The following is a 10,876-nucleotide window of genomic DNA, read 5'->3' as shown; positions in this document are numbered from 1 at the left end:
AAGGTAAGTATATATATATATATATATATATATATATATATATATATATATATATATATATATATATATATATATATATATATATATATATATATATATATATATATATATATATATATATATATATATATATATATATATATATATTTATTTATTTATATATTTATTTATTTATTTATTTATTTTTTTTTGTACGGGTAAGCATGCACAGGTAAGCACGTATCTATTTCTATATAGGTGAGTATGCACATGTAAACACTGCTATTTTTTATGGGTAAGCACGCACAAGTAAATACGTATCTAAAAGCATACACAGGTAAGCACGTATTTAAAGCATGCACAGGTGAGCACGTATCTATTTCCATACTGGTAAGGATACACAGGTGAACATGGTGGTGTTTAGTGAGCCCGTGCGAAGAATGCAATCATCAACACTGCAAGTTCGGAGCACCAACGCTTCTTGCTTCACCCAGTTAGGTAAACATATAATTTGATTGGCTGTAATATTTCTTTCAGACAGAATTCAACCTAATAGGCAACGGAGAGGTGTTGAAGTGAGGACAGCATAATAACTCTGGCTGAGTTGGTGGGAATTTTCCTCACCAGTCACGTACTGATGCATCTCCCATCACATGTATGTCGTTGGAACTTGTAAGAAATAATTACTAAATGAACGGATGACCAATGGCAGATGCAGAACAAAGGCAACAAATCTCACCAAGACGAGGACCAAGGAAATGTTCAAAGCCAGACACTTTGTGCTAATCTGTTTCTTGTGACCTCTGCTCTGCACCTCTTATAGGGCGTGGTGCCCTCTCCGCGCCCCGCGCCACTATCGTCCTTGGTTAATGTTACCAACAGCAGCTCCTCATGGATCAGCTAAATTATGCATATGGTGGTGAATATTCTCTGTACACACAGTACGTGTGTAGTGGTTTTGTTTTGTCAGGCATGGTTACGTTACAGTGACGTGATTCGTGTTGCGCCGCATCACAAATTTTAAGTTTATGCTGATGAGGCTTGCTTGAAGTTAGGCATTCTGAGACGTCTCCGCATGTTTTTCTGACCCCCCCCAGCTGCTAACTCTGTTCAAGGGCCTTATACGTCCATGTATGGAGTATGCTTCACATGTCTTGGGGGGTTCCACTCATACTGCTCTTCTAGACAGGGTAGAATCAAAAGCTTTTTGTCTCATCAACTCCTCTCCTCTGACTGCCTTCAGCCTCTCTCTCATCACCGCAGTGTTGCATCTCTAGCTGTCTTCTACCGCTATTTTCATGCTAACTGCTCTTCTGATCTTGCTAACTGCATGCCTCCCCTCCTCCTGCAGCCTCGCTGCACAAGACTTTCTTCTTTCACCCCTATTCTGTCCACCTCTCTAACGCAAGAGTTAACCAGTATTCTCAATCATTCATCACTTTCTCTGGTAAACTCTGGAACTCCCTGCCTGCTTCTGTATTTCCACCTTCCTATGACTTGAATTCCTTCAAGAGGGAGGTTTCAAGACATTTATCTTTCAGTTTTTGACTACCGCTTTGGACCCTTTTATGGGACTGGCATTTCAGTGGGCATTTTTTTTTTTTTTTATTGGATTTTTGTTGCCCTTGGCCAGTGTCCCCCCTACATAAAAAATAAAAAAAATCCATTAACGGACATATATGGGTGGTGAAAAGAGGAACCATGAAGGAGTGATCATGATTAAATGTAGTTAAGAATACTGGTTGCTACTCCACCTGCTTTATGTATTGTATTGGATACCTGTTAATGAAATTTTAGTTTATCATTAATACACATACCCAGGTCCATAACAAAAATTTTAAATGGGAGAGGCATATTATTGATATGGTAACCAGCATCCTGGCCCAGCACAGCCCAAAAAGCCTGATTTCTAATAAATCTTGAAGCTTTACATTTTGAGGAATTAAGTGAGTCCCCAAGATTCTGACACCTGAAGGAGTGTTTATGCCCCTCTGGCAGGACCACACTGCACTCAGTACATCCTCTTTTGTAACTGCTTTGATAGTGATATATAACTTAAAGTCAGTAGCAAATATCTTGGTAGAATCTCTAATGATACTGATAAAATAAATATGTATGGTAAGAAAAGTAGGGACCCAAAATAGACCCCTGAAGTACACCATTGCACACTCTCAGTGTGGGTCACTACTACATTCATTACCCTATCTGTAAAAGAATCTTTAATCTAGAGTGAAACTTTGTCTGCTATTCTCAGGTGTGGCAATTTGTCCAGCAAAATCATATCATGGTTAACAACATAAAAAGCCTAAGGATAGTCAAATAAAATCAGGTCAACAGACTACCCATTATATTAATATGCAGTCAAATAAAGCTTTATGCATGACACATTTGTATTGCACATAGTGCCACTAATTCAATTGGCCTGTGTAGTTTGGAATTAGTCCTTGTGTAGTCCTCCATGAGGGTATGAAAGGCAGCAAGGGAGCTGCCACATCAGTTCTTTCTTTGCCATGGCATCAGACAGGTGCTTGGATTGCGATTTGGGTCTACTTGACTTTTTCCTGCGCTACAGTGGGGAACCCCAGGATCTGTACATCTTAATTTTGTGAGTACTTCCAAATCATTCTTGTTAGTGTGGTGTGTTGGTGTACTATTAGGTTAGATTAATGTCCATAATAGGGATCCAGCAGCTAGTTTAGGTTCAGTTTGATTATGTTAGATTCAGTTAGGTTAGGTAATGTTAGGTTAATTTAGGTTAGAATCCTTAAGGGGAGTCCATGGGGGACGAAGCTCCCCAGCTAGTTTAGGTTAGGTTAAAGTCCTTAAGAGGTATCCAGGGTATGGAGGCTAGTTTAGGTTAGGTTAGTGTGGGGGGGCAATATTCCTTGTTTGTTGACTACTTTTTAGGTTTTTCTTCCAAATGTGGTGTTTTCCTCTTAGACTTTTATTGTTTTACCAAATTTGGCCTATTTTGGCATTCCCCACCCTAAATCCCTGCTTTCCCACCAGGTCCCCAAGTTTACTACTCCTGGAGAGGGGTGGGAATAGAATACAGAGGGAGCCGCTATTGGTAAGATTTACCATGACCTTTATTAAATGTGGCAGGAGTGGACCTTACACAGAATAACAGTTACTCTCATAATATAGTCACTTAGTACTTTTTTTTCACTCACTTTGTCCTTGTAGAGATTTCAGCCATGCCTGCTCAAGAACTATTTTGAAGTTTTCTGTTATATTCCTACATTCTGCTTTGTCTGTCTTGTGCAGTCCTTATACCCACAACTTCTTCCTCCAGCCTTCTATGTCATTAATCTGCTGCTATTAATACAAGTATTATGTACTCAGTTTGTCTCTGTTCTTTATACCTGCCACATTATACCATGAAGTGTTCTTTTTCATATTTTTGTTGGGGATTTGGGGGCCTTGCAGGCTGTGGTGCCCTGAAGGTGCTGGTAGGAGATAGGTTATCTGGTTAGATTCTGGTGAGCTGTCCAGTCTTCTGGAGAAAGAACCTGGTGTGCTTGAGTGTCTTGAAGGCCAGGCTGGGGTCTTGGGAACAACCCATGAGGTCTACTAGTCAGCTTGGTCTGTGGGGAAGGTCTATGGGAGAGGGGTGGGAGTGGGCCTCGTTTGCTGCTCTATCGGCCATGGTGTTTCCCACAATGCTGATATGGGAGGGGACCCATTGAAGGAGGATGTCAATATTTGTGGTAGACAGTTGGTTTAGCAGGTGGTGGATTTGGAGGCAGAGAGAGTGGTGTGACTCGGGGAGTGGCATTAGATGAGTTGGGAGGGCTTTGAGGGAATCTGTGAAAAGTGTTAAGGAGCAAAGGGAGGTATGGCTGCTACCATGAAGTGTTTGACGGTCTCTGTTCCTTGCCTCTACCTCTAGTCTGTTCTCCTCCAGTATCATCTAAGGGTCAATTTGTTTTCTATTCCTATTTTTCATCTGCCTGAGCCAGCTCCTCTCCGTTTGATCTCTTTCACTCCTATTCTTTGCCAATCCTTCAAGTTTTTATCATGCTTCCATCTTTCCATTTTTCATTTCACCCATCTAACTACATCTATTTTTTCTTTTTTCTTTTATTTAGCATAAATATACTAAATCTGCAGATTCATAAAGTTCTCTCTCTCTCTCTCTCTCTCTCTCTCTCTCTCTCTCTCTCTCTCTCTCTCTCCTCTCTCTCTCTCTCTCTCTCTCTCTCTCTCTCTCTCTCTCTCTCTCTCTCTCTCTCTCTCTCTCTCTCTCTCTCTCTCTCTCTCTCTCTCTCTCATTACTCAAGCTTGGAGACTTGCTAGGAAAGCTTCAGGGTTTTAGGGTAGGGAAAGCAAATACTATTAGTAAAAATGGACTCCCTCAGAGTCATGTCAGTTGCAGTATGCTGTCTGTTTCTGGGCCAGTTGACAGAGAGGAGCATTTCAAAATTAAGTCTAAGCACACATTTCTCTTTATTGGGGTGGCACTGGTCCTCCCCTTCCCTTCTAAATTTATATGACTAACTGCTCCCCATTTGTGTCTTGGCCTTGTTCAGTCTTTTCATGTAACCATGAAAGACATTTCAAAACTAAATCTAACTTGACATTATGACTTCTTAATAGGGACATCGCTTCAAAATTGCACCATGTGAAACCAAAACACACACACACACACACACACACACACACACACACACACACACACACACACACACACACACACACCACACACACACACACACACACACACACACACACACACACACACACACACACACACACACACACACACACACACACACACACACACACACACACACACACACACACACACACACACACACACACACACACACACACACACACACACACACACACACACACACACACACACACACACACACACACACACACACACACACACACACACACACACACACACACACACACACACACACACACACACACACACACACACACACACACACACACACACACACACACACACACACACACACACACACACACACACACACACACACACACACACACACACACACACACACACACACACACACACACACACACACACACACACACACACACACACACACACACACACACACACACACACACACACACACACACACACACACACACACACACACACACACACACACACACACACACACACACACACACACACACACACACACACACACACACACACACACACACACACACACACACACACACACACACACACACACACACACACACACACACACACACACACACACACACACACACACACACACACACACACACACACACACACACACACACACACACACACACACACACACACACACACACACACACACACACACACACACACACACACACACACACACACACACACACACACACACACACACACACACACACACACACACACACACACACACACACACACACACACACACACCACACACACACACACACACACACACACACACACACACACACACACACACACACACACACACACACACACACACACACACACACACACACACACACACACACACACACACACACACACACACACACACACACACACACACACACACACACACACACACACACACACACACACACACACACACACACACACACACACACACACACACACACACACACACACACACACACACACACACACACACACACACACACACACACACACACACACACACACACACACACACACACACACACACACACACACACACACACACACACACACACACACACACACACACACACACACACACACACACACACACACACACACACACACACACACACACACACACACACACACACACACACACACACACACACACACACACACACACACACACACACACACACACACACACACACACACACACACACACACACACACACACACACACACACACACACACACACACACACACACACACACACACACACACACACACACACACACACACACACACACACACACACACACACACACACACACACACACACACACACACACACACACACACACACACACACACACACACACACACACACACACACACACACACACACACACACACACACACACACACACACACACACACACACACACACACACACACACACACACACACACACACACACACACACACACACACACACACACACACACACACACACACACACACACACACACACACACACACACACACACACACACACACACACACACACACACACACACACACACACACACACACACACACACACACACACACACACACACACACACACACACACACACACACACACACACACACACACACACACACACACACACACACACACACACACACACACACACACACACACACACACACACACACACACACACACACACACACACACAGAGAGAGAGAGAGAGAGAGAGAGAGAGAGAGAGAGGAGATTTAATAAACATCTATAGAATGATAAATGGTATGGGAAATGTGGACAAAGAATGTTTTATAACTTTAGACACACAGAGTACAAGGGGACATAGAAAGAAGTTGAAGAAAGTTAACTGTAGAAGAGACTTCAAAAAGTATAATTTTCCTCATAGAAGTGTGAACAAATGGAATGAACTCAGTGAAGACATTGTCAATGCTGTAACTGTCCATGCTTTTAAGACCAAAACTGGATAGATATAGAGACAGGATACTATGAGATTACTCCCCTCCCATAAACTACAACTAGATGAATACAACTAGGTAAAAACACACACACACACACACACTCAAATGTTTCAGATACACCACTACTTCAGTCATCTGCTTTTCTTGCACTACAGGCATCTCTGTAATTTTTATTGGTTCTCAAGCTTAGGGGCATTTGGTACTGCTAAGAAAGTCATGAGTTAGATGAGCCTTTGGTTGATTTTAATTAATACATACTTGATGATAATTGTGAAAAACCTTTCCCATCAATCTTCAGAAAATGCTATAATATGAGTTGCATAAAATAATAATCACCTAAGATTTGATTAATTTGTTACTAATTATAAACAAATAGTTCAGTGTCAAGTTTCAATCATTCATAATGGAATTAAATATTATGTATACATGACACACTCATACCACTTACTTTAATTTGGTTATAAATCTTGTGATGAATATCTGTGAATATCTGAGCTCTGGAAGGTTATGAGGAACATGTGAGTTACAAGCAGGGGGATACAAAGGCAGATTGGTAGAAGGGGGGGAGGGGGAAGTCTGTCCAGGGTGACAAATGACAAGGGGTGCCATAATAGTTCAGGTATGCATCTTATTCTGCCATTTTTCCAGCATATGTTTTAGTTATTATCATTATTATTGATGTTTAGTAATGCTGTTGTTATTGATTCTGGCTCATGTTTCTATGGCTGGATGCCCTTCCTGATGCCATCTCTACACTTTAGGCTTAGGATCAGCATTAAGTGGAGTTGGATTGTGTTCTCAGTGGTTGGATGATTGATGTGCATGACTGGGCCTGGTGGAGAGCTGTCAAAAACATTGACCTAGCTTAACAGGAAACAATTTCAAGGAAAAGAAAATTAGAGTATTATTGTTATTACTATTATTATTATTATTATCATTATTATTATTATTATTATTATTATTATTATTATTATTATTATTATTATTATTATTATTATTATTATTATTGTTGTTCTTGTTATTATTATTATTATTATTATTATTATTATTATTATTATTATTATTATTATCATTATTATTATTATTATTATTATTATTATTTTTAGGTCTGCAACTTGCCTTTTTATCCATAATCCATTTCATTAGAGGAAATTTGTCTTTAGACTTTTACCAGTCACATTTCAGTCAGGGAAAGTATTATCTTGGTTTTAGTTTCAGTTCCTTACTCTTCAGATCTCTTCTTGTTATCATTCACTAAGACCACACAGGATATGACAGAATTATATTTGGAGGTAGAGGGAGTATAATTTATCAGGGCTCATGGATGGAGGGCTTCATGCATCAGGGCTCCAGATCCTGTAATTATCAGTTTTATTCAAATCTAAAACATATAAGCAAAGAGATGAATTGTACATTACAATTAATTAACAAATAAATTAAAAGAAAATGTATCTTTTTTATAACTCAAGATTTCAACCAATAAACAAGTTTTTGTTATTTATCTCAAGGAGATGAGGTGGTCATGGTTTGGGGAGGGTTACAAATGCTCTGCCCCTGGTGTCAAGTACTTTGGGAATGTCCTTGGTTGTAAGACATAATCAGCTGATCAAGGAGAATATAGAAATGGAAGATAACAAATCATCTCCCATTTCCATACCATTGTTCAAGCAAAGCAAAAAAACACATGCAAAATACTACTGGATCAGAAAGTGGTGTTTTATTTAGCAAACTCAAACCTCTATATAGGGAGTTTATTACTTTCCAAAGAGTCTGTCTTTCATCATTCTGTCTGCTCTCAAGTATTTTTATTTATTTTTATTTTACTTATTTATTTACTTATTCTTTTTAATATAGAGTAGTCAGTCTGTAAATTAACCTCTACCTTTCAGAGTATAGATGTGACATCATCAACTCTGAATATTAGAAGAGCATCATCAGAGGCAAGATGGGAAAGGCTGAGAAAGGAACTCCTAAGGACCTGGCCAATCGTATGAAAGCCAAGGGGCTCCAGAAATTGCGTTGGTACTGCCAGATGTGTCAGAAGCAGTGCCGTGATGAGAATGGCTTTAAGTGTCACACCATGTCAGAGAGTCACCAGCGACAGCTGCTTCTATTTGCTGATAACCCTGAATCTTTCTTGGACAGTTTTTCGGAGGAGTTTCTAGAGGGATACCTGGGACTGCTGAAGCGAAGGTTTGGTACAAAACGTGTACATGCAAACAAATGTCTACCAGGAATACATTCAGGACCGTGACCATGTGCACATGAATGCAACACAGTGGGAAACGCTCACAGATTTTGTAAAGTGGCTGGGACGGGAGGGTCATTGTGTTGTGGATGAGACAGAAAAGGGGTGGTATGTGACCTACATTGACAGAGACCCAGAGACCCTCAGGAGACAGGCAGCAGCTCAGCGGCGTCAAAAGGCAGAGCGCGGACAGGAGGAGCGTATGCAAGATTTTATTCAACGCCAGATTGAACTTGGGCGCGCTAAGGATCCTGGGGACAAGGTGCAAGGTGATGGGGCAGCAGCAGCACTCCAACGTGAAGATGGGGCTACTATCAGTCTGACCCTTAAGGCTGGCCCTGCACGACCTCGCCTTTCTGGCCTGGAGGGTGTCAATGCTCTGAAAATTGTAGCAGGAAAGCAAGCAGAAAAGGTCAAGAAGGAGACAAAAAAGCGTACTGCTCTTGATGAGATTATGGAAGAAGAAATGAAAGGCAAGAAATTACGTGAAGAGAGCACCACACTAGGAAAAGAAAAGTCAAATAGTTCTACTGAGGAGAAAAGAGATATTCCATGGCTCATTGAGGATATCATAGTGAAGGTTGTAACAAAAGACCTTGGATCAAAGTATTATAAACAAAAAGGGATAGTGAAAGAGGTAGTTGGAAAATATGCTGCCATTGTTCGACTCTTGGACTGCAATACAAAGCTAAAGTTGGACCAGACACATTTAGAAACAGTAATTCCATCAGTTGGGCGGGCAGTACTGGTGGTGGCTGGCCCTCGGCGTGGATCTCAAGCTATGCTTCACAGCATACAAGAAGAAAGTTTCAGTGCCACATTAGACTTTGAGGGCCAGTTAGTGCCTGGTGTTCCATATGAGCAATTTAGCAAGTTGGTGCCATCTTAGGGAAAAGCACGAGTGAGTGTCCAATTGCAGAAAAAAAATGTCTGCTCAATTATGAACCTTGTCCAGAGGGATTGTTCTTCGAAGGAAAAATAACGTACCAAGTTATAGAAAAATGTGAAGTACATGTACAAATAAGACAGGCAATAGTTGAGGGACTAAGAGAATTGATATGAGAAACAAAGCATTGTAAAAATATAGTACAAAATTTTTTGTTATACTTGTGCCCTTGACCTTTACCAGATAAATTCAGTAAACACAAAATGTGCAATTGCACAAGTAGGTAAAATATTGAAAATTAAAGCAATACAAAAGGATTAGTTTTGCAGTAACATAGATTGATTCTACTAGAACCTGATTTTAAATTGTGTGAAATTTGCTGAAATGTAAATCAGTATTAAGTGGACTTTGCTGAACATAAAGGTAGCCACACATGATGGGTTCAGCAATCTACCTTTTTGGTTGGTGATGGTTGTCTATCTTTATAGCAGATTAACATCCTCCTTAAAGGAGGGTAACCAAGGCAAGGTGTCTACATTCATTTGTTCATGCTTTCCCTGTCATCTTTGTCACTTAGCCACTAGGGGAAGATTTGAGTCATTACACCACTCTGTAAAGGTATGTTGCATAGCACACTCAGCAACTGCTTTAACCTTGTTGCACTTTAATAGACTCATCTTCCCCACATCTGAATAAATCAGCTGATGAGACAAGATGCAGGAAAACTGTGGTGGAAGTTCTCAAGGCCATGTCATCATTTATGTATTAAGAATGATTTCCATTCATCCCTACCATAGGCAACCATCCTTTGTTGCAAAGATGTCCCTCTTACACCAGATGCTCTCTTCTCACTCTCCATCCATCTCATTCATGGTTTATCCCTTAGTCATAAACCTCTTGCATCAGATAGTTATATTCTCTACTTACCCAAATCATCCCAACACTCTTTGCTTCATTAGTTCACGGTCCAACAACAATGTATTAATTTCTTACTCATTATAAGCATGTTTCTTAACAAATGCTCCCCAGGAACTATCT

At 40.8% G+C, this 10,876-nt stretch overlaps 1 protein-coding gene across 1 annotated transcript in view; it reads left to right on the top strand.

Moving 5' to 3' along the window:
- Positions 1-374: 374 nt before the first annotated feature.
- LOC135102322 (queuine tRNA-ribosyltransferase catalytic subunit 1-like) overlaps positions 375-10,876 on the top strand; it is a 39,959-nt gene continuing 29,457 nt past the window's right edge. Inside the window, 2 exon segments of the mRNA XM_064007364.1 lie at positions 375-477; positions 2,989-3,049. Of these exon segments, the coding sequence (XP_063863434.1) occupies positions 390-477; positions 2,989-3,049 (149 nt within the window). The 5' untranslated portion in view covers positions 375-389.

Source organism: Scylla paramamosain, chromosome 7 (genome assembly GCF_035594125.1).
Source record: "Scylla paramamosain isolate STU-SP2022 chromosome 7, ASM3559412v1, whole genome shotgun sequence".
Taxonomy (NCBI): domain Eukaryota; kingdom Metazoa; phylum Arthropoda; class Malacostraca; order Decapoda; family Portunidae; genus Scylla; species Scylla paramamosain.
Note: the sequence above shows the minus strand (reverse complement) of the source record. Positions and strands in the feature narration are given on the sequence as shown.